General features: G+C 47.8%; 1 protein-coding gene across 2 annotated transcripts in view; it reads left to right on the forward strand.

The window, feature by feature from the left end:
- The window catches only part of IFT122 (intraflagellar transport 122), a 74009-nt gene that overhangs the window by 54200 nt on the left and 428 nt on the right, over positions 1 to 19381 (forward strand). For both annotated transcript variants that reach the window (XM_038772163.1, XM_038772164.1), the window contains 8 exons: positions 1333 to 1473; positions 5759 to 5853; positions 7532 to 7632; positions 8430 to 8595; positions 14780 to 14891; positions 17057 to 17185; positions 18570 to 18649; positions 18979 to 19143. In XM_038772163.1, coding sequence (XP_038628091.1) covers positions 1333 to 1473; positions 5759 to 5853; positions 7532 to 7632; positions 8430 to 8595; positions 14780 to 14891; positions 17057 to 17185; positions 18570 to 18649; positions 18979 to 19143 — 989 coding nt within the window. The remainder of the gene's footprint in view (positions 1 to 1332; positions 1474 to 5758; positions 5854 to 7531; positions 7633 to 8429; positions 8596 to 14779; positions 14892 to 17056; positions 17186 to 18569; positions 18650 to 18978; positions 19144 to 19381) is intronic.

Below are 19381 nucleotides of genomic sequence, written 5' to 3' on the forward strand. Positions count from 1 at the left end.
GGATAGAACTGTGGTCCTGGGAGTCAGAAGGACCTGGGTTCTAATCTTGGCTTTGCCACTTGTCTGCTGTGTGACCTTGGGAAGTCACTTCACTTCTCTGGGCCTCAGTGATCTCATCTGTAAAATGAGGATTAAGACTGTGAGCCCCATGTGGGACATACACTGTGTCCAACCTGATTAGCTTGTATTTGCCGCAGCACTTAGTACAGTACCTGGCACATAGTGAACATTTAACAAATTCCATTAAAAAAACCCCAAACATATCTATCTGTCTCAGTATTTCCAAGCATTTATCACCATATTTGCCTGGGACTTGGTCAGAGATACAAGACTGATTGAAACAAGGGCAGTTATCTGTTTCCTTGTCCCAGAATGCCAAGGCAGTTTAGGAAGCAGGGGACAGAAGAGTAGCCAAGGTAGCAAGAGTCCACAGGATTTTGTTACAGCTGCATCCACGGTTGAAGCCAGCTGGAGTCCCATAGTTGGCCTTGTATGTTCTCCCAAAGGTTTGGATGCCAAAGCAGAAGCAGATCTCTGGAGGCAGTGACTTTCCAAGCACCTCCATTTAAAACAGGCAGGACAATAAGTAGATAGTTCAGAATCAGCACCCTTGAACAGATCATCAGACAAAACAGAAGACCAAGACTCTGTTCTGGAAGTGGGCAGAGAAATCTTATTAGCAATCACCTGGTTGGGCATACTTTTCCCTTTTGATGTTTTACATATATATATATTGTAGATTGAGTGAATATTCTCATAAAAAAGAATTCCCCTGCTATCCAGGGCTTTATTTGCCTTGCTTGTGCAGGGGTTAGGTCCTTGGACTTACCTGCTGTTGGTCTTGGCCAATAGAAAAAAGAAAGAAACTGGCTTTTTTGGGGGGTGGAGTGGGGGGGCTATAGCCAATTGGGACCCTGCATCAGCACAAAAACAAAAAACAGCTGTAGGTGCATTTCAATTCCACTTTCCAACCCAAAACATCCGTTCTGAATCCTTTCCATTCTTCCTCTGGGAAGCAGTGTGGCCTAGTGGAAAGAGCACAGTCCTTGGAGTCAGAGGACCTGGGTTCTAGTCCCGCTCTGCCACTTGCCTGCTACGTGACGCTGGGCAAGTCTCTTAACTTCTCTGTGTCTCAGTTACCTCATCTTTACCCATCTCCCTCCCGCTTAGAATGTGAGCCCCATGTGACAGAGGCTGTCTGACCTGATTATCTTGCATCTACCCCAGTGCCTGGCACATAGTAAGCTCTTAACAAATACCACGATTATTGCTATTATCGTTAAATTGAATTTCAATTAATTGATGAAATCTCATGTGTCTTGCTTCTCCTAGCATTCCACAGAGCTGGCAGTCAAGGCGAAGCGATAAAAGTATTGGAACAGCTAACCCACAATGCTGTAGTGGAAAGCAGGTTTAACGATGCAGCATATTATTACTGGATGCTGTCCATGCAGTGCCTTGATATAGCTCAAGGTAAGTAAACATCAGCAAGCCATCACGTTTTACCCACCCCCGACTTGGGGAGGCATCAAGATAAACATCTAATGAGCTGTAACATTTTAATTAAAACTCAAGGCTCATTTATTGCTTGTACTATCTATAACCCCATTTGTACCATAATCTAGTATGTCATCTTTTTCCAGCTTTCCTATAAGAATTAAGAAATCTATAGATGTCATTCTGAGGCTACAATTAAGAACCCCGCTCTGGCATACTAATTCAAAGCATTTCCCTTTCCAGGAGGAACTTGTAGCTGGAAGGAATGAAACCCAGTCAAGTGATTCAGAGCCGATCAAATACAATAATGTACTCCCAAGATTGTTTTCCTTTGGCTCTCATGACCCTAGGAAGCTCATTGGTTGATTTTTCTTTTCTCTCCAAAGCACTGTCTAATCTTGGTGCCTTGGGAGAGGGTTTCCCGTAATGCACCTAGATGCTGCTGGATATTTGGGATTGAGGGTGGAATTCCTTTCAGGTAGATTAAGAACAACGCAAGTTTGTTACTATCTCTCCCATTGCTACCTTGGGTTTAGGGGGAAAGTGTAGAAAGAGAAGAAAGGCAGATAAATCAATCAGTCATATTTATTTATTGAGCACCGTGTGCAGGGGATTATACTAAGTGCTTGGGAGAGTACAGTATAACAGAGTTGGCAGACACATTCCCTGCCCTCAAGGAGCTTACAGTCCAGAGAGGGAGACAGACATTAATAGAAGTAAATAAATTAAGGATACGCACATAAGCGCTGTGGGGCCGAGGGAGAGGTAAATAAAGGATGCAAGGGTGACACTGAAGGGAATGGGAGAAGAGGAAATGAAGACTTCATTGGGGAAGGCCCCTTGAAGAAGATGTGCTTTTAATAAGGCTTCTCAGGTAGGGAGAGGATCGTCTATCAGAAATGAAGAGGGAGGGAGTTCCCCGCCAGAGGCAGAATGTGGGTGAGGGGTAGGCGGCAAGATAGAAGGGATTGAGGTACAGTGAGTGGGTTAGCATTTAGAGGAGCAGAGTGTGCAGGCCAGGTTGTACTAGGGAAATCAGGGAGGTAGGATAGGAAGGGGCAAGGTGTTGAGTGTGCTAAAGCCTATGGTAAGGAGTTTCTGTTTGATGCGGAGGTGGAAGGGCAACCACTGGAGGTTCTTGAGGGGAAAACATGGACTGAACAGTTTTGCAGGAAAATGATCTGGGCAGCAGAGTGAAGTATGGACCGAAGCAGGGAGAGACCGGAGGCAGGAAGGTCGGCAAGGAGGCTGAAACAGTAATCAAGGTGAGATAGGATAAGTGCTTGGATCAGCATAGGAGTTTGGACAGGAAAGAGCAGATTTTAGTGATGCCATGAAGGTAGAATCAATACGGTTTAGTGACAGATTGAATAAGAGACTAGTTGAGGATAACGCCAAGATTACAGGCTTGTGAGACAGGGAGGATGATGTTGCTGTGTACAGAGATGGGAAAGTCAGAGGGAGGATAGGGTTTGGGGTGGGAATATGAGGAGTCCTGTTTTGGACATGTTAAGTGTGAAATGTTGGCAGGACATACAAGTAGAGATGTCCTGAAAGCAGGAGAAAATTTGAGACTGCAGAAAAGGAGCGAGTTCAGGGCTGGAGATGTAGATTTGGGAATAATCTGCATAGAGATGGTAGTTGAAGTCATGGGAGTGAATGAGTTCTCCAAGGGAGTGGGTGCAGATGGAGACTAGAAGAGGACCTAGAACTGAGTCTTGAGGGACTCCCACAGTTAGGGGGTTGGAAGCAGAAGAGGAGTCCACAAAAGAGGCTGAGAATTAGCGGCTAGAGAGATAGGAGGAGAACCAGGAGAGAACAGTGTCAGTGAAGCCAAGATTGGTTAATGTTTCCAGGAGAAGGGGTGGTCGACAGTGTCAAAGGCAGCTGAGCGGTCAAGGAGGATTAGGATGGAGTACAAGCCATTGGATTTGGCAAGAAGGAGATCATCTATGACCTTTGAGAGAGCAGTTTCTATGGAGAGCAGTGAGTGGAAGCCAGATTGGAGGGGGTCAAGGAGAGAATTGGAGGCGAGGAAGTGGAGGCAGCTCAAGGATTTTGGAGAGGAATGGTAAGAAGGAGATGGGGTGATGATTGGAGAGAGCTGTGTGTGGGGTCAAGAAAGGGTTTTTTTTTTAGGTTAGGGGAGTCTTGAGAATGTTTGAAAGCAGTAGGGAAGAAGCCAGTGGAGAGTGAACAGTTGAAGATGGCAGTCAGAAGAATGGATAAGGTGCGAAGGGATGGGGTTGGAGGAGCAGATGGAGGTGGTGGATTTTGAGAGGAGGCAGGAGCTCTCCTCTTGAGATACTGCTGGGAAAGATGGGAAAGTTGAGGAAGGGGCAGGAGGAGGAAAGAGCAATGAAGAGGTGTTGTAGAACATTGACTGATGACAAGCATTGCTGGCCTGCCAGCCCAACCCCTGGAAATGCTCCCCATTGTAGTAGCTGGGGCCTTTCCTGAGTAACAAATACCATCAAAAAAAGAAAAAAAGGGAAAAAAGATTATAAGTTGTTCTGCTTTGTTCAGTAAAGTTTCCCAAAGGGAAGTCCTGGCCTTCCTAGCTGGAAATCCTCAAACGAAGGGTGTTTCACCCTCTGGAGTCACTGGCTCCTGAGTATGTCCTCCTTCAAAGTTGGAACTTTCCAAACAATGGACTCCTTTCCCCAACTCTTCTTCCTGAGTCATAGACTCATTTCCTCCAAAGCACCAATACCACCTAAGACCTAATATGTCTGTTTATCATCATCATCATCAATTGTATTTATTGAGCGCTTACTATGTGCAGAGCACTGTACTAAGCGCTTGGGAAGTACAAATTGGAAACATATAGAGACAGTCCCTACCCAACAGTGGGCTCACAGTTTAAAAGGGGGAGACAGAGAACAAAACCAAACATACTAACAAAATAAAATAAATAGAATAGATATGTACAAATAAAATAAATAAATAAATAAATAGAGTAATAAATATGTACAAACATATATACATATATACAGGTGCTGTGGGGAAGGGAAGGAGGTAAGATGGGGGGATGGAGAGGGGGACGAGGGGGAGAGGAAGGAAGGGGCTCAGTTTGGGAAGGCCTCCTGGAGGAGGTGAGCTCTCAGCAGGGCCTTGAAGGGAGGAAGAGAGCTAGCTTGGCGGATGGGCAGAGGGAGGGCATTCCAGGCCCGGGGGATGACGTGGGCCGGGGGTCGATGGCGGGACAGGCGAGAGCGAGGTATGGTGAGGAGATTAGCAGTGGAGGAGCGGAGGGTACGGGCTGGGCTGTAGAAGGAGAGAAGGGAGGTGAGGTAGGAGGGGGCGAGGTGATGGAGAGCCTTGAAGCCCAGGGTGAGGAGTTTCTGCCTGATGTGCAGATTGATTGGTAGCCACTGGAGATTTTTGAGGAGGGGAGTGATATGCCCAGAGCGTTTCTGGACAAAGATAATCCGGGCAGCAGCATGAAGTATGGATTGAAGTGGGGAGAGACACGAGGATGGGAGATCAGAGAGAAGGCTGATGCAGTAGTCCAGACGGGATAGGATGAGAGCTTGAATGAGCAGGGTAGCGGTTGGGATGGAGAGGAAAGGGCAGATCTTGGCAATGTTGTGGAGCTGAGACCGGCAGGTTTTGGTCACGGCTTGGATGTGAGGGGTGAATGAGAGAGGGGAGTCGAGGATGACACCAAGGTTGCGGGCTTGTGAGATGGGAAGGATGGTAGTGCCGTCAACAGAGATGGGAAAGTCAGGGAGAGGGCAAGGTTTGGGAGGGAAGACAAGGAGTTCAGTCTTAGACATGTTGAGGTTTAGGTGGCGGGCAGACATCCAAATGGAGATGTCCTGAAGGCAGGAGGAGATGCGCGCCTGGAGGGAGGGGGAGAGAGCAGGGGCAGAGATGTAGATCTGGATGTCATCAGCGTAGAGATGATAGTTGAAGCCGTGGGAGCGAATGAGGTCACCAAGGGAGTGCGTGTAGATCGAGAACAGAAGGGGACCAAGCACTGAACCTTGGGGAACCCCCACAGTAAGAGGATGGGAGGGGGAGGAGAAGCCTGCAAAAGAGACTGAGAAAGAACGACCGGAGAGGTAAGAGGAGAACCAGGAGAACCAGGTTTATTGTTCTTTTGTACTCTCCCAAGTGCCTAGTACAGTGCTCTGCACACAGAAAGCTCTCAATAAATACAGATGACTGACCTGGTCCTAGAGCGGTTGTTTGTTGGAGATCATTGTGGGTCGCAAGGCCTTGCTTTACAATTCCTTTCCCTTCTCTCCTGGAGCAGATACATCACAGAAGGAAGAGATGCTCCACAAGTTTCACCACTTTCAGCACTTGGCAGATATTTATCATGTGTACCACTCCATTCAGAGATACACGGTAAGGCTGGGGGCGCTCTGGGTGTTTCGCTCAGTTTTAAATTAACAACAGAGATTTTAGAAACAAGAAACCAGTTTAAAAATGAGTCTGTGTTGAGTCATGCTGGTTTTTCTTTCAGCCGAACTTGATTTCCCCTGATATGTGATTGAGTGGGTGTGGGCCAGAGGGCACACCCTTCTTGGAGGTTTAAGGTCCCGCGACACCCCTTAGCAGTTCCTCCTCTCTCTGGCCCAGTGGTATTGAATCCCAGACTTATTCCTTCCCAACAGCTATGGGAAAAAAAACCCCATCTGTCTACCCCCATACAACTTCCACCTTCTTCCAACAACCCACTAAGCTTTGCCTGCTCTCTTCAGACCATAGGGAGTTTTCACTATCTCCCCTAAGAACTCTCCTTAGCTATCAGGGTGGGGAGAAGCTTAAAGACTTTTTCCTTGGTGGGGCGATGAAGAGGACCAGCATAGGGGGGATGGATTTTTTGGTCCAGGTGAGCACCAGGAGCAGGTATACCAGGAGAGCTGGTATTTAGCCTCTTTTGCAGGTGAGGGAACTGAGGCACAGAGAAGTTTAAGTGACTTGCCATAGGTCATATAGCTGGCTCCTACAACAAATCTCCTCCCACTGACATCCATTGAATAATTTGTTGTGTGTGTGTATGTCTCTGTGTGAAGGTAAGTGAACATGAAGAACCGAATGGGTGGATGAAATTGAGGGTGGGTTCGGGTACTGGCCTATTTTGGCTAGTTAAAGCTAAGAAGGAAATGGGAATTTACTCTCCATCAGTGCTGTTCCTACTCATTTGGAGGTTGCTTAGATGCAGCTGTTGCCACCTGAGTAACTCTAGGTGTGATGCCTAATATTTCTTGCCAGAGAGCAGCCTGCACCTAGAAGAACAACCTGGCGAGATCTTGTGGGTCATCAGCTCAACTGGGCCGGTGCAGGGCCAGGTCCTGCCAAATTATCTGGTTCTCCAAGCTCTTTGGCTCCTTTCTCAGGGTAAGGGCTACTCGCCAAGGCCCTGGCTTAGTGGATAGAGCACGGGCCTGGGAGTCAGAATGTCATGGGTTCTAATCCTGGCTTCGCCACTTGTCTGCTGTGTGACCTTGGGCAAGTCACTTCACTTCTCTTTGCCTCAATGACCTCATCTGTAAAATGGGGCTTGAGTCTGTGAACCCCATGTGGGACAGGGACTGTGTCCAACCCAATTTGCTTGTATCCATCCCAGTGCTTAGTACAGTGCCTGGCATGTAGTAAAGCACTTAACAAATATGATAGTTATTATTATTTATTATTAGTTTGGCTCCTACCCTCCAGATGCCACCAGAAACCAAATCTTGTTTGGTTTCCTGCCTTCGCCCATCAAAGGAAGTTGTGGGCAGGGAATGTGTCTGTCGCCCATCAAAGGAAGTTGTGGGCAGGGAATGTGTCTGTTGTTGTAGTGTACTCTCCCAAGTGCTTAGTACAGTGCTTTGCACACAGTAAGCACTCAATAAATAAAATTGAATGAATGAATAAAAGGAAGTAATCTCAGGGCAGAGTTGGCCAACATCTCAGTTTCTTTGGGCTCCTTGGGGTTAAGCGATTGGACACAAATGCTAGGTGCGAAGCTAATTAGTCTTGAGCCAGCCAGAAATTTCAATAAATTAAATTCTCCTTTTTGTCTTTGGTTTTACTGCAGGATGAACCTTTCAGTTTTCACCTCCCAGAGACACTTTTCAATATCTCCAGATTCCTGCTCCACAGCCTGACCACGGAGATTCCCTTAGGGATCTCTAAAGTGTATCCTTGCCACGTATCTTGGAGTGTCTCCGTAAGCCTAACTGTACTTAGCATTTCCTTTCAGAGCACTTTACAAGCAAAACAGTGTATCTTTCCAGCAACCTGATTCATAGCAGCCGTATTCTTGTCCTTCTTTTACATTGGGAGTTATCTGGGGAGAATAGGGATGCCTTGTTTTTCTTTCTGTAGGATGTCCAGGCCTTAGAGGGATTTAACTGTGTGGATTGTACTCTCCCAAGTGCTTAGTGCAGTGCTTTGCTTGTTAACCCACTGCAGCAGGTAATGAGACCAGACTTCCAGGCTCCCTTGTCCCCAAACTTTTCTGGAGTCTGTGGATTCTCTAGGGCCTGTAAATGGAGTGGATTAGTCTCTGGCACCATGTTGGCTGGAGCTGGAGAGATGTCATGTTGTTGCATTCCTCCCTCAGGCTCTTCTGGGCAGCCTCGGGGTCTGCAGGGTTGGGTAGAAGAGTACGCCTGAGTGTAGTAGAAAATGTTTTGTCTGAATTTTGGAAGCAAGAAAAAGCTCAAGGAACCTAAAAGACAGTTAGCATCCAAATGGGGTTAAAATACTAATGGAAACCGCATTATCCTTATCTCTGGGAAAAAAAAAAAGAAATTGTGTGCTTAGAATCCAGGAAATAGATTTGCATCTTGCAAATGGACAGATGGGTTTCTCTAGTCTCAACACACACCTTCTTGGCACTGGGAACAATTGAACTGTAATGCAGGCTCACCCAGAAAGTGATTGTGCTTACTTACTTCCCTATACCTCCGTAGCCCTTAATTTGATTACAGCAATACACTCTTCACCCTGGCCAAGCAGAGCAGAGCCTTGGGAGCGTTTAAATTGGCTCGTCACGCTTACGAAAAGTTGCAGGGTCTGCAAATCCCAATGAGGTTCCAGAAGTCCATTGAGCTAGGCAGCCTGACAATCCGCTCCAAGCCCTTCCATGACAGCGAGGTAAGGTGTTGATTTTTGCCATTTCAAACCTAACCGGAGAGCCGGGGCCCGTCCCCCTTGCCCATCAGCAGCCTGAACTGCTGTGACCAAGTCAGCCATCGTAATCATTCTTGTTATTCTCTCCAGGATGTCTTTTGATGACTTCCTGTCGCTCTCCAAATTCAATTTAAAAATTGTCTTGGTTTCTGAACTCTCCCAGAGGACTTGTTGGGTCCTTCCTTCTGTGACCTCAGGTTCACCTCATCCTGGGCATTCCATCATTCCATCTTTTTGATCTCCCCTCAGCCTCAGGTTCCTTTCCTCTGCCCAAATAATCTCCCCTGTCCTCTACCCAACCTTCCTGACTTCAGGCTCTCTCTGCCTGCTCCCTACAGTTCTCCTTTAAGTGTCAACCCAGTCCCTCTGACCTCAGGTTCTCTGCCTTTTACTGCTCTGATATCTGTCTACCCCCCCATTTGGTAAGCTCCTTGAGAGCAGGTATCTTGTCTACCAACTCTATTGTATTGTACCCTTCCCAAGCTCTTAGTGCTCTGCACACAGTAAGCAGTCAATAAATACCATTGATTGATTCTTGAATCTCTCTACTTTACCAACCTGACCTCAGATCTTTCTCTACCTATCAACTTTCCCAATATTCCCTGTCAATCAATTATATTTATTGAGCACTTGCTATGTTCAGAATACTGTACTAAGTACTTGGGAGAATTGGTCGACATGATCCCTGCCCACAATAATAATAATAACAACAACAACAATAATAATAATAGTATTTGGTAAGCTTACTATGTGCCGGGCACTGTTCTAAGCGCTGGAGTGGATATGAGCAAATCGAGTTGGTCACAGTCCCTGTTCCACGTGGGGCTCACAGTCTCAATAAGGAGCTTACAGTCTCTGATCTGAGGCTTCTTCTCTTCCTTTCCTCATTTCAGAATGATTTCCTCTCCCTTCACCTACCTCATAGTTCTCCCTGAGGGAATGGAAGCTCTTCACATCAGAGCACACCCGAGTTTCCTAAGACCCGGGGGTTGCGTTCTCGCAAATCCCTTTGATAAAGAAGACGTAGGTGCCCTGTCTCTGTGCCTCTGACACCATATGCATGCACACAACTGTTTCTGCTGACACCATGTCATGCTGTATCCAGCAGATGCCTACTGTTGGGAGTTCCCTGATTCCCTAGTGGCATTCTAGCCAAAACGCTTGTGAAAACACAAGATTGAGCATGTTGCAATAGGCAGATGCCCAGGCAAACTTCACCTCAATACCCTCTTTCCTGCCAAAAGCCCACTCTAATTCTCAGTTCGGTATAACGTGGGACCTTCCTGGTCTCCGCAGGCCATCCTAGAACTGACATAAATTCCCGATCATCTCTGAACCCTCCTCAATCCAGGCCTTCACACCACGGCTGGGTCAGAGCCAGCTTGGTGTCTGGAAGTAATTGGAATCTCAACCCTATAGCAGTTGGCAGTTGGTGTGGCTCTGCTGATGATTGATTGATTGGTTGGTTGATTGGTGCCCTAGGAATTAGAGACTCACATCTTTCCTCCCCATTTGGCCAATAATTCTCCTTCCTAAATCTCCCTTAATTCCCTTTTCCCTTTGACCAATGACCTCCTGGTCCCTCCTGCAGGGTCACAGAGTCGAATAAAATGAAGACGCAGATGCTTCTTCATAATAATTCTGGTATTAAGCACTTACTATATGCCAAGCACTGACTGAAGCGCTGGGGTAGATACAAGATAATCAGGTCCCATTTGGGGCTCACAGTCTTAATCCCCATTTTTCAGATGAGGGAACTGAGGCACAGAGAAGTGAAGCGACTTGCCCAAGGTCATGCAGCAAACAAGCGGTGGAGCTGGGATTAGAACCCAGGTCCTCTGACTCCCAGGCCTGTGCACTTTCCAGTAGGCCACACTGCTTCTTCATCCACAGGACCCTGCAGCACTGAGAGATGTCTGGAATCTAAACTTGACATCAGCTTGCCCCCGCCTCTCGCCTGTTCCAGGATGCTTTCACATGGCTCTTTTGTTCCTGGCTAACACAGGGATTCAGGTCCACGGGGCAGTGAGTCGGACTGCCGGCTCTTCATGAATCCAGATCGAGTCTCTTGTATTTTGAACTGTTTGAGACCTGGGGGAGACGGACAGATTGAATAGGAGAACATGGTTGTGGTGGAGTGAATCCAGTTTCTGTGCGGGTCCAGGGGATTCAGTGTCTCTCCCCGCCCAGAGCCCTGGACCGAAAGCTCTGCAGCCCTGGCGGAGCCAGCGAGTTGGGAAGAAGTCAGTGAATCGGTGACCACTCCCATCCCTGCTGACCGGACCAGGCACCGCGTAGCCAGGCGCCTCCATCGCAGACCCCGGGACTCAGCCTTGGACCCCGATGCAATGGGCTCCTGTGGCCGGAGAGATCATGATGGTCCCGGCTGACCCTGAGCTGCTCACCAATCTGTGGCCCTGCTCAGTTGCCGCCGCCGGGGAAGAAAGCGAAGGGAAAAAGGACAAGGAGCACAAGAAGAGGACTGTTTGATGGAAGAAAAAAAAAGAAAGAACAAAGAAAAAGCAGGAATGATGATTATGGTACTTGTTAAATGCTTATTATGCGTCAAGCACTGGGGTTGATACAGGTTAATCAGGTTGGACTCATCATCATGGAAGAAAAAAAGAAAAAGCAGGAAGTAAAGAAAAATAAGGAAGATGTTCAACAGAAGGCTGCTGAACAACAGCAACAAAAGAAACAAAGCCAAGAGGAAGCTAGAAGCTTAAGTTGGACCTGGTGTTTCTGAGCCCCGCTCGAAGGAAGGCCAAGACTGACGCAAAAAAGCTGAGAGAGCCATTTTCAAAGTCCTTCCTGTGCCCCTTCAATGCCACTTCTCCTGGGACTCCAACAACTGCTCCTATTCGATCTCTCTCTGATATTAGGTGAATCATCATATTATTCTTGGACCTCTGACAGAGCACAAGAAGCAAGGCCTACAGGAAAGAGCACAAGGCTTGGGAGTCCGAGGACCTTGGTTCCGATTCTGGCTCCTCCATCACCTGCCCTGTGACCTTGGGCAACTCAGCTTCTTTGTGCCTAGGTCCCTCATCTGCAAAATGGGGACTCGATACTTGTTCTCCCTCTTATTTAGAATGCAGGCCCCATGCAGGACCTGCTTATCTAGTATCTATCCCAGCGCTTAGTACAATGCTTGCCATATACTAAGGACCCACCTTAATTAACACTTAACAAATATTATTATTATTAACACAAGAACATAAACCCTCACCCAAAATTACTCAGCACCAGCATACCCAAGCTTCAAATAATGATAACTCAGCTAGGAGATTTATCATCTGCTTACAGAACTGTAACCTCTAACATCGGTTCTGATGCAGCATGGCCTAATGGAAAGAGCACGGGCCTAGGAGTCAGAGGACCTGGGCTCTAATCCCGGCTCTGCCAATTGCCTGCTGTGTGACCCTGGGCAAGTTACGAAATCTTTCAGTGCCTCAGTTGCCTCATCTGTAAAATGGGAATTGAATACTTGTTCTTCCTCCTTGGACAGTGAGCCCCATGTGGAACAGGGACTATGTCTCACTGCATTAACTTGCATCTGCCCCAATACTTAGAATAGTTCTTGACACTTAATAAGTGCTTAACAAATGCCATAAAAAAAACCCCACTGCCAGTCCACTGCTGAAACACAAAGAATTTGCTCTCGAATTGCTGTGGCCTAGAAGCAGCCATTCCTTCATCTTGCCTCTCCCTGCTGCCCAACCTGGTAGCACAGTGAGGAATGCAGAGCAGGTGTGGCCCTCTGACACCCTGGTGTCAAAGGTCTGTCTTTTTGCATGTTAGCAACCGCCTGCCTTCACATCAACTCAGAAGCCTCTTTGCTCCCTAGCATTGGTCTCTGCTCTTAAGGACCCAGGGATCTGCCTTCAAATTCAGTAATTTGATCAGCAGAAAGACCAGATTAAGCAGTTATTGCTGTTGACTTCTCTGACCTCCCCACATCCCCAAAACCCTCTTCCCCTAATCAGCCCATTCCCATCCTTCCTTCCCAGCACTCACCTCCCTCCAACCCTTCTCCCCCACCCCCACCCCTGTCCTTCTTTCCCAGTGTCACCCCTCATCCCCCACCCCCACACACTGCCCCCCATCACCTCACTCCCATCCAACCCCTCCCCACCTCTTATGCCATCCCCACCCCTCATTCCCCACTAACAGATTCAGCCAGTTGTGGCCTGTGGAACCTCCACTCTGCCTTGGGAAAGTTTCCCTTCATCCTTGACCTGTTTCTGACCTAGTTATTGCTCTTCCTCACCATCACTGAAACCTAGCTCTCTCCAGATGACACTGTTTCACCTGTCGCTCTCGCCAGACAGGCCTCATCTTCTTCCAGTAGTAATTGATTAAGTGCTTACTGTGTGCTGAGCATTGTACCAAGTGCTGGGATAAAATACACAGGTGAGAATTAAACACGGTCCCTGACCCTTATGGGGCTCACAGTCCACTCCCCAAGACTCTGGGGAAGGGGCCCTCATTTCCTCTCCCTGTCCCTTCTTTGTCATCCTTGCAGTTGGATTCATACCCACTATTCACCCCTCCATCAACCCACAGCACTTATGTACAGATCTGTAATTTATGTCTGTCTCCGTCTCTTGACTGTAAACTCTTTGTGGGCAGGGAACATGTCTACCAACTCAGTTATATTGTACTCTCCCAAGCACTTAGTACAGTGCTTTGTGTACAGTAAATGCTCCATGGAAACTGCCCACTTTAAGGTCACCAATGACCTTTTTCTTGCCAAATCTATTCCATCTTAATTATTTTGCACTGAACCATCCCTTTCTCCTGGAAACATTATCCAACTTTGGCTTCACAGACACTATCCTCTGCTGGTTCTCCTCCTGTCTCTCTGGCTCCTCCTTCTCAGTCTCTTTTGCAGGCTCCTTCTCTGAGCCTTAAGGCTCATTTGTGGATCCCCTTTTATTCTCCATCTGCACCCATTCCCTTGGAGAACGAATTCGCTCTCATGGCTTCAACTGCCATTTCTACACAGATGATTCCCAAATCTACCTCTCCAGCCTGGATCTCTCCCCTTCTTTGCAGTCTCACATTTCCTCTTGCCTTCAGATTATCTCTACCTGGTTGTGCCAGTGACGCCTCAAACTAAACATGTCCAAAACTGAACTCCTCACCTTTCACCCAAACACTGTCCTCCCCCTGTGTTTCCCATCACTGTAGACATCACTATCCTTCCTATGTGAGGTATACCTGTAACCTTGGCGTTATCCTTGATTCATCTCTCTCATTCAACCCCCAAAGTCAGTTTGTTACCAAATGCTGTCCATTCACTATCTGGACAAAATCACTAAAATCTGCCTTGTCCTCACCATCCAAACAGCTACGCTGCTGATTCAAGCACCTATCATATCCCGCATCACCAATGACTTGCTGCATCAGCTTCCTCACTGACCTCCTTGTCTCTTGTCCCCCCTGACTATACTTCACTCTGCTGGCTGGATCATTTTTCTCAAAAAAAAGTTCAGTCCACGTCTCCCCACTCCTCAAGAACCTTCAGTGGGTGCCCCATCCATGTCTGCAACAAACAGAAACTCCTTACCATTGGCTTCAAAACACTCAGTCAACTTGCCCTCTTACCCCACCCCACTGATTTTCTACTTCAAACCACCTTGCCCGCTTTGCTCCTCTAATACCCACTTATTCACTGTACCTCAATCTTACCTGTCTTGGTGCTGACCACTCTCCCACATCCTCCCCCTGGCCTGGAACTCCCTCTCCTTTCATGTATAACAGACCACCAATCTCTCCACCTTCAAAGCCTTATTAACATCACAACTCCTCCAAGAGGCCTTGCCCAACTGAGCCCTCATTTTTTCCCTACTCCCTCTCCCTTCTGCATTGTCTATGCACTTGTACCTGTACCCTTTAAGGACTTGATATTCACCCCACCCTAGCCCCACAGCTAAATGGTAATTTATTTAAATTGTCTGTCTTACCCTCTAGACTAAGCTCCTTATGGGCAGGGAATGTATCTACCAACTCTGTTGTATTGTACTTCCCCAAGTGCTTAGTAGAGCACTAAACCAAATTTTATGGGCTGTACTCTTTCCTAATCCCCTTTGATACCATGGGGCTTGCCACTGACCAAGTGTTGCTGACGGCTCTGTCTTTGTAGGAGCTTGTGCCCCTGTGTTATAGGTGCTCCACCAACAACCCCCTGCTCAACAACCTCGGGAATATCTGCATTAATTGCCGGCAGCCCTTCATCTTCTCTGCTTCTTCGTATGGTGAGTACTGAATGAAATGTTGGTGGCCCTGAGATTTGTCCTTTTGAACCAGACAGAAATTTCCCAGTCAGAATCGGTGAAAGCCTCTCCAGCTTCTGAGCCTTAGCCATTTCCCTCTCCCTGAGTGGGAGGCCGTCAATAGCCACAGGAGAGTAAAACCGCACAAAGAATCAGCTTCGAGGTTCTCCACCCATCCTAGAGTCCTAGTGTCCGACTTATCGCTGATGAGAAACCATCTGGGTTTTTCCAGACTTGCAATCACAGGGGGAAGTGTTTTTTTTTGTTTTTATTTTACGGTATTCATTCATTCATTCATTCAATCAATCATATTTATTGAGCGCTTACTGTGTGCAGAGCACTGTACTAAGCGCTTGAGAAGCACAGTTGGCAACATGTAGAGACGGTCCCTACCCAACAGCGGGCCCACAGTCTAGAAGAGGGAGACAGACAACAAAACATATTAAAAAAATAAAATAAATAGAATAAATATGTACAAGTAAAATAAATAAATAGAGTAATAAATATGTACAAACATATATACAGGTGCTGTGGGGAGGGCAAGGAGGTAAGGCGGGGGGATGGGGAGGGGGAAGAAGGGGAGAGGAAAGAGGGGGCTCAGTCTGGGAAGGCATCCTGGAGGAGGTGAGCTCTCAGTAGTGATGGCGGCAGTTCTTCCGGATAGCCACCAAGCCGCCGGGCAACTAAAGAATTAGTCAGACAGCATGTGACTGCCGAAAGTTTTAATAAAGTTTTATTGGTAAGGCCGAAGACCGAATAGGGGGTAACGCACCCGGCAGGCTCATTTCCTTAAGGGAAAAGGCCCCAAGTGCCTGATACAACGGGCTTATATACCGCTGTTGCTGATCACAGTGATTGGTAGATTTGAAGACAGTGGGGACTGGATTGGTGCAGATTTGGTACAGAGCTGGGCGGAGTCTACCTCCTTATTTGGCTTGGTTCCTGGACCCAGCCAGCGGGCTGCAGCGACTAAGGCCCATACCAGATATGGCAACAGAGCCGCGTACATTCAAACAATATCTGCAACCTTTCCATGGTGCATGAGGGGGCTCCCATCATTCCCCCCTCAAAGACATACGACCCTTATTCCTAAGGGGTTGCTGAGGGTCGATGGTCCATCTTCTGGAGCGGCTTCATGCTGACAGTGGGCGATGAACTCATAACTAGATGTGTTCAGGGTTGTATGGGTGTACCACAAACCGGCTGTGAGCTCAACAGCGAGATGGCGGTGGTGTCACTGTCGGGGTGATTTCTCGTAGATTCGTTAGGCACTTACTATATGCCAGGTACTGTACTAAGTACTGGGGTAGATACAAGCTGGATACAGTCCCTGTCCCATGTGGGGCTTACAGTACTAATCCCCATTTTACATGAGATAACCGAGGCACAGAGAAGTTAAGTGACTTGCCCAAGGTCACACAGCAGACAGGTGGCAGAGCCGGGATTTGAACTCTGGTCCTTCTGACTCCCAGACCTGGGCTCTATTCACTAGGCCATGCTGCTTCTCATGTCCAGTTTGTGCTGGAATACTAAATGCCACCACTTGCCTCATTGTCAAACCAGTCCTCTCATTCGTTCATTCAATTGTATTTATTGAGCGCTTCCTGTGTGCAGAGCACTGAACTAAGCGCCACTTCTCCTGGCAGGTGGAGTAGGGTGGGGTGAGGCGGTGAACAGGAAGCATAACTTCCTTTGTTTCCTGTTTTTTCTTACGTCTACTTCCTCTTTTATATTTTCTCAAGCACTTAGTACAGTGCTGTACACACAGTAAGTGCACCAAAAATACCATCAATGATGGTGACAACAGTAGGGCATGACAGCAAAGTTGTGCACCTGGACAGTGCTGGGGATCTGGTGCTCAGCCCTGGGAAGGCCTGGGTAGTTTTGGTTTGACTTCATTTGGTGCACTTTTGATTTTTAAATCTTGAGTTATTTTTTGGCTTTCCCTTTGACAATAGGGAGGAGTGGGGAAGGTGGGGTGCGGGGCTTGGTGGGAGAGCGACTCACCTCAGAAGGAGCTGGGATTTTGGAACTAGGTAGCATGACTTTAGACAGAATCTGCTCGCATTCTGGGATCATCTAGGATGCAGAGCCATTTGTAGTTGTTTACGATGTCGTCCCTCACCCGTGGCCTTTGTGCTTCGCAGAGGTTTTGCATCTTGTGGAGTTCTACCTGGAGGAAGGGATCACAGATGAAGAAGCTATGGCACTGATAGACCTGGAGATCCCCAGAGCAGGCAAGAGAATGTACCAGTGGAAAGAAACAGGAAGTAGCGGTATCCTTTCTCTAGAGTACACATCAGGGATTTCCTTTGAGGTGTCCACCTCCCCCATTATACTGCAAGATCTTTGAGGGGTAGGGTTCATACCTATTAACTATTGTACTCTCCCAAGCAATCCTTGCATCTACTAACTCTAATGTTCTCTCCCAAGCATTTAGTTCAGTGCTCTGCCCACAGTTGTCAACCAATCAATAGTATTTACTGAGCACCATCTGCTTTCTTGACCTCTTAGATTCTGAGCCCCATGGGGGACCAGGATTATGTCTGACCCAATTATTCTGTGTCTACCTTACTCCGAGCACAGCGCTCGGCCCAGAATCAGCATTTAATAGATGCCACAATGAATAAATACCATAATTAATTGGTCTATTGAGTTCACTGGACTGGAGAACTCAATAATAATTGTGGTATTTGTTTAGCACTCACTGTGTGCCAAGCACTGTACTAAGTGCTGGGTAGATGTAAGACAATCAGGTCCCACATGAGGCTCACAGTCTAAATAGGAGGGAGAAGAGGTACTGCACCCTCGTTTTGCAGATGAGGGAATTGAGTCAGTCAGTCGATCGTATTTATTGAGCACTTAATGTATGCAGAGCACTGTACTAAGTGCTTAGAAGAGGACAGTATAACAGTGAACAGACACATTCCCCACTCACAACGAGTTTACAGTCTAGAGGCACAGAGAAGTTAAGTGACTTGCCTAAGGTCACACAGCACATATGTGGTGGAGACGGGAGTAGAACCTAGATCCCTCTGACTCTCAGACCCAGGCTTTTTCCACTAGGCCGTGCTGCTTCTTTTCCCTCACCTGTCATCATGTGACCTCGGGCGTTTATGATTTACCCTGCCCATGTCATCAGTCAATAAATCATATTTATTGAGTGCTTACTATGTGCAAAGCACTGTATTGAGCGCTTGGGAGAGTAAAATATAACAGCAGACACATTCCCTCCCCACAACGAGCTCACAGTCTAGAGGAGGAGACAGACATCAATATAAATAGGTAAATAAATAAATAAATTACAGATCTATACAGACGTATACAAATGTGCTGTGGGGAAGGGGGAGGGAGGATGAATGAAGGAGCAAGTATGAGTGGCACAGAAGGGAGTGGGAGAAGAGGAGAGGAGGAGGGCTCATTCAGGGAAGGCTTCCTGGAGGAAATGTGCCTTCAGTAAGGCTTTGAAGGCTTCATCAGAGAAACAGCCTTCTCCCTCCCGCTCAGCAGAGATGTAGGCGGGTGAATGCTGGGAAAACCCTGTGGCCGCCTTGGCTCTGAGCTCTGTAGGCACCACTGAAATTCACTATCTGGAAGAGGCTGCGATGGAGCTTTCTCCCCAGTCAGGCCTGAGATTTCTGCTTTAACAAACTCATCCAGATTCCCAAAGCCTGCAGCTGAGTGAGAAGGTGGGAAACATCGAAGAAGAAGATCCATTTACTGCCAAACTGAGCTTTGAGGTGAGAACATCGCTGGGAGTTCTTCAAAGGCCCCTTACTTCTATTCTTAGCATGGCTCCCAGCATTCACACCTTGCCTGGGGAGACGCCGTTAACTGTGTCACCAGTTTTATCTGCTCTGAATGTCACCACTAGATAGCAGAGATCCACCTCCTTGGGTTTTCCAGATGGCAGCCACTTCCCTATGGCACTCGGTCAACAACGACCGCCGTTATCAGGAGACGCAAGCAGGTGTTTTAATTCCCGACGGTTTACATGAAGCCTGCAAGTGACCCAACGGTCAAACTTACCTACTGCTCTGACCCCTGCTCCCTCCTGGGTTTTCCGCAGCAAGGAAACTCCGAGTTTGTCCCTGTGGTGGTGAACAGGGCGGTCCTGCGCACCATGAGCAGACGAGACGTCCTGATTAAGCGTTGGCCCAAGCCGTTGCCATGGCAGTACTTCCGCTCCCTGCTCCCAGATGCTTCCATCACAATGTGCCCTTCGTGCTTTCAGGTAAGTGCTGGGTCCCCCTGGTCTCCCGTTGCTCCCCGCCGTGGACCAGCACCATTCCAGGGAGGTTGTCCAAGTCCTCATCCTCCAGTGTTCCAGTCCACTCAGGCTGCTCAAGAGCTGGCCTTGGGGACACTCTCCCCCGGCGTCCGACTTTGCAGACCGCGGGCCCGGGTGTGACAGGTGAAAGTGGTCAGCTTTTACCGGGCTGTGGAGAAATCCCATTTCCAGAAGGGTAGGG

This window comes from Tachyglossus aculeatus, chromosome X1 (assembly GCF_015852505.1).
Source record: "Tachyglossus aculeatus isolate mTacAcu1 chromosome X1, mTacAcu1.pri, whole genome shotgun sequence".
Classification (NCBI taxonomy): domain Eukaryota; kingdom Metazoa; phylum Chordata; class Mammalia; order Monotremata; family Tachyglossidae; genus Tachyglossus; species Tachyglossus aculeatus.